Source organism: Pygoscelis adeliae, unplaced genomic scaffold, assembly GCF_000699105.1.
Source record: "Pygoscelis adeliae isolate BGI_AS28 unplaced genomic scaffold, ASM69910v1 Scaffold513, whole genome shotgun sequence".
Classification (NCBI taxonomy): domain Eukaryota; kingdom Metazoa; phylum Chordata; class Aves; order Sphenisciformes; family Spheniscidae; genus Pygoscelis; species Pygoscelis adeliae.
This window is the reverse complement of record NW_008824591.1, coordinates 1,107,107-1,111,366: the sequence shown is the minus strand read 5'-3', so window position 1 is coordinate 1,111,366 and position 4,260 is coordinate 1,107,107. Positions and strand designations below refer to the sequence as shown.

Here is a 4,260-nt window from a genome sequence, read left to right as displayed (position 1 = left end):
GACGCGGCGCCGGGACAGGAACCATCCCAGGTGACGGGGACCGGGGACAGTGCCACACACCCCATGCCCAGCAGACATCACCTTGCCTCCGGGGGAACGTGCGGCCACATTTCCCTGCCTCCTTAAAAGCCGACGGGTCCGTTTTGGCCCCAAGTGTGCCATCCTCCAGCTCTTCTCTTCTGCCCACAGCAGAAAAGCAGGGCAAGACATGCTCTCAAAGCGACCCTGCGCTTCTTTCCTTTTCACCGCACAAACTGTTCCAATTTCCCAGCTCTTAAATACCTGGCGGCTGCAAGCAGATTCCTCCTGGTCAAACACTGGCCAAAAGACTGCGCGGGACAGTCCTACGGCACGGCACTGCTGGGGTGCAAGCATCGTGTGTCCACGCTCCATCGTCCCAGCTGAACTGCAGCCCCCAGTGGGATGGGGCAGAAAGGCAGCGAGAGGTGAGAAACGCCTGATACAACCTGAGCCAAGGCAGCCAACGGGGGGAAAACAATGGGGGAAAACAAGGATGAAAGCTGAGGTGGACACATTCAGAAGAGAAATGCAGCACGTACTCTTCATGGCAAGTTAATTAACATCAGACAACGGCCGGTGGCATGGGGAACCCCCCTTGTGTGTTCTCCCAAAGACCAGCCGAGGCTCAGCCCCGAGTCAAGGGCTCGAGGCCGGTTTCAGCCCTGGCAAAAAAAAGCCAGGGCAGACCATTGCCTTCTGGCCCAGGGGCTGGGGCACAGCAAGCAGTCAGCCACGCAGGGGGTCCGTGGCTGTAGGGCAAGATCTGGCAGAAGCTGAGGTCCCCCCCCCCGAAACCGAGGCAGGGTGCAGGCACCCTTGCGTTATCCCAGCAGTCAGCCACGGGTGCGTGAGGTACGGCTCTAACCTGCTCGAGGACCTGCCACCATCTCCTACCCCCCTCCTGCCAGCCTGCTTAGGCAGAGGGGACATGCAGCCGGTCCGGTTCCCCCACTGCTGAGCACCGAATACGCTGTGCCTGTCACAGAAAACTCACTCCCTTTACGTTTATTTATAGCAGGAGGCTGGATTTTACTCAAAACATGAAAATAGGATTCAGCAGTAGCCCAATAATTATTTCGAGTGTGGTCATTTTTATTGCCATGAATAAAAAATAAAGCTGCTCTTCTGAAGTTAACGTCTATGGTTTCCCCGGGTTATATACGAGTGAGGGCCTTGATTTAGTATTGTACAATAGAAAAGTAAAACAGAACAATAAATCCCATCCACACAGTTATTGTAAAAAGCTATCTATTTCAGTTTTGACCGTACAAAAAAACCAGAAGAAACTGGACAGGGAATATACAAGCCACATATGGAATTTAAACAAATTTTACCAATTTCAAGTGATCTGGGAAAGGGTGTAATAGTCGGTGGTACAGCCAAAATGAAAATCAATTCCAAATTTTCCTTCCTCCCCAAAGAAGGCGGGATGGAAAAAAGCCGTACAGCGGGACCACGCAGACATCGCAGCCTGCGAGAGGCCAGCTCGTCTCATCAAGCTGCTTCAACATTTTCCCAGCGCCACAAGTGTGAGGGGGGGTTGGCACCGGTGAGAAGAAAGTCAATCCGACTCTGTAAACCAAGGATCGCGAGGGCACGAATCCCACCACCTCCTCGTCGGCTTCACTGGATCTCCCCCATATACAATCTTTTGTCACTGGATGCGGAGAGTACTGAGGGAGAGAGAGAGGGGAAGGGAGGAACACGAAAATTAAACACAACGGTTTGAGACCTCCACTAGCAACAACACCATTTGAATTGAACTATTCATTTCGCTTGCTGTAAGCGATCTAGAAAGCCAAATTTCATTTGCTCCCCAAAAACACTTTATGGAACTACTGCTCTGACACCTAATCGCACGCTGCGCGTCGTGGCTGCCATTCCCCTGTCCCAAGGCAGGCATAACGGCATACTGCCTGTAATGCCTCAGCATTAAAATGGTAAAGAGAGGCGTATAAACACGCTGTTAACGCTCTTAAGCACCCTGAAGCGTTATTTTCATTGCAAAGAGCGTTCAGATTGCAAACCGGGCACTGCCGTCAGGACTGCACGCCGCTAGAGGGCACAGGCTGGCCAGGAAAGCCTCGTCGGGACCTTATTTTATCAGAACAGGCAAAACGCAGCTGGCACCCAACTACAACACGCCACGGAACCACCTTAACTCAGAAAAGGCTCGTCAGGGGATTCAAGACACAAGCATCAAAAGAATGACGCAGAAGCGCTGCTCCTGACACTGACAACGGTTTCATTTGAGTCCAGGAGAGATTTGGGGGATTTCTACATGAACTTGCAGACTGGTGTCTGTCATCTTGCCGCATTTTGGCTCCCCGTGCACCCTCCCATGCAGATGAGTATCTTGGAGCGGGTGCAGCGATTTAGAAGATTAACGTTCCCAGACGTTAATAGAAATCAATTGCATAACTCGCATGCAACGCCTGGATAGGTTTTTAATTTTTATTTTAAGCTGAGTGATTGATTCACAAAGAGGAGCTCAGCAGAATACAATTGCAAACAATCCGCTCCAAACCAAAGAGGAGAGCTTCCAGCACAGTCTCCCATCTGAAGACAGGGCAATGAATAACCAAGGAACACACCCATAACTCACTGCCCTGCTGCAGAGACTATCATCCTCGGCACCACCAAGCTCTTGGCTTCGCTTCGGGGTTGACTCTCGTCAATTTTTGGCTGGAGCAATGTGGTGACCTGGCCGATGGTGCAAGTGCTTCCACAGAAACAGACAGCACCCTACGGTCCCGCCTGGGCTGCACACTGCGCCGAGAAACTGATACGAAACCTGGTCTCAGCTAATGCATGGTGGTTAAAACGGTTCTGAAAAAGCCACCAGTGCTGACACATGGCAGCATGTGCAGGACATCTCTAGAACGGGGACAAAACCCGCTGCACAAAGAGCCTTGTTTGCTTCCTACAGCTTTTGGGTAAGTTAGAGACTGCAGGCTGGAGACATGATCCCAGGTTACTACAACTCCTTACGTCATCACCAAATGTATGGCTGTATCCCTGGTGTCCAAACACCAGGTACCCCAAAACCTTTTTCCACGGCCCTTGGGAGGTCTGGACAAGGCCTAGGCAGCGGCAGCCAAGCCACTCACAGGCCACCCACAGGTGCCACCAACAGCCCAGACCACCGCAGGACCACAGCAGCACTGCTGCTGTACAGGTGCCCCCACCCAGGTCTCTCCCTGGGCAGGACACAGAGGAAGAGCCCCCGCGCTCAGCCCAGGACCCCAGGGCACACCCAGCCCACCTCCTGTCTGCAGGAGAGGAGCAGGCAGGAGTCTGCTAGCCCTAAATTTGTCTCTGATACTTGGGGCTCTGGACCACAGGCAATTCTGGGGCTGTTGTCCAGAGGATCAGCAGTTCAGCCAGCCCTGAAGCTACTTCCCCAGATGACTTGAGGTGGGGAAGACTTACTAATGGGTTCCTCCGGATGGAAAGCCAGTTCGTTCACCGACCCGGCGTGGCCTGGCAGCTTGTATAAAATCCTCCTGGATGTGGTGTCCCACACGTAGACAAACCTAAAAGAGAGTCATTATGAGTGCAGGCATTTGAGAGAAAGCAGCTGCCCCCCACACCAACGGCTTCTTCCTGCAGCGGTTCGCCACCGGGCTGAAATAGATGCAGCTCTTAGTGTGGATAAACAAGGAGCTTCTCAGGAGCAAAACGCTGCACTGCCAAACCCAGAAGAGCAGAGGTCTGAGCAGCTAGGAGCTAATGCGTCAACTTGGTGTTAAAAGCCTCACCACCGTCATGGCACGGCAGCCCCATCTCACCCCTCGGGGCACGGAGAAAGGATCTGAAAGCATGAGGCCGTAGAGACCCTCAATATAGCAGGAACACAGTGGGCTAAGGGAGAAAATTAGCATTGGGAGGAGGGTTCTCACCCTCGCAAATACCTGCCTGCAAGCCTGGCAGTCACCTCGGTTCAAGATGGCAGCCAAGCAGTGAGGAGGAGCTTGGGTGCTCCCCCAGCCCCTGCTACAGTGTAATCCCTCACAGCCACAGCTTTATATACGGATTTCATAGAATCATGCAATCATAGAATGGTTTGGGTTGGAAGGGACCTCTAAAGGCCATCTAGTCCAACCCCCTGCTGTGGGCAGGGACATCTTCCACCAGATCAGGTTGCTCAGAGCCCCGTCCAGCCTGACCTGGAATGTTTCCAGGGATGGGGCATCCACCACCTCTCTGGGCAACCTGGGCCAGTGCTTCACCACCCTC

At 53.1% G+C, this 4,260-nt stretch overlaps 1 protein-coding gene across 1 annotated transcript in view; it reads right to left on the bottom strand.

Moving 5' to 3' along the window:
- Nucleotides 1–1,255: 1,255 nt before the first annotated feature.
- The window catches only part of SNRNP40 (small nuclear ribonucleoprotein 40kDa (U5)), a gene marked incomplete at its 5' end in the record, with an annotated part of 11,222 nt that continues 8,217 nt past the window's right edge, over nucleotides 1,256–4,260 (bottom strand). The window contains 2 exons of the mRNA XM_009322258.1: nucleotides 1,256–1,694; nucleotides 3,454–3,557. Coding sequence (XP_009320533.1) covers nucleotides 1,645–1,694; nucleotides 3,454–3,557 — 154 coding nt within the window. The remainder of the gene's footprint in view (nucleotides 1,695–3,453; nucleotides 3,558–4,260) is intronic.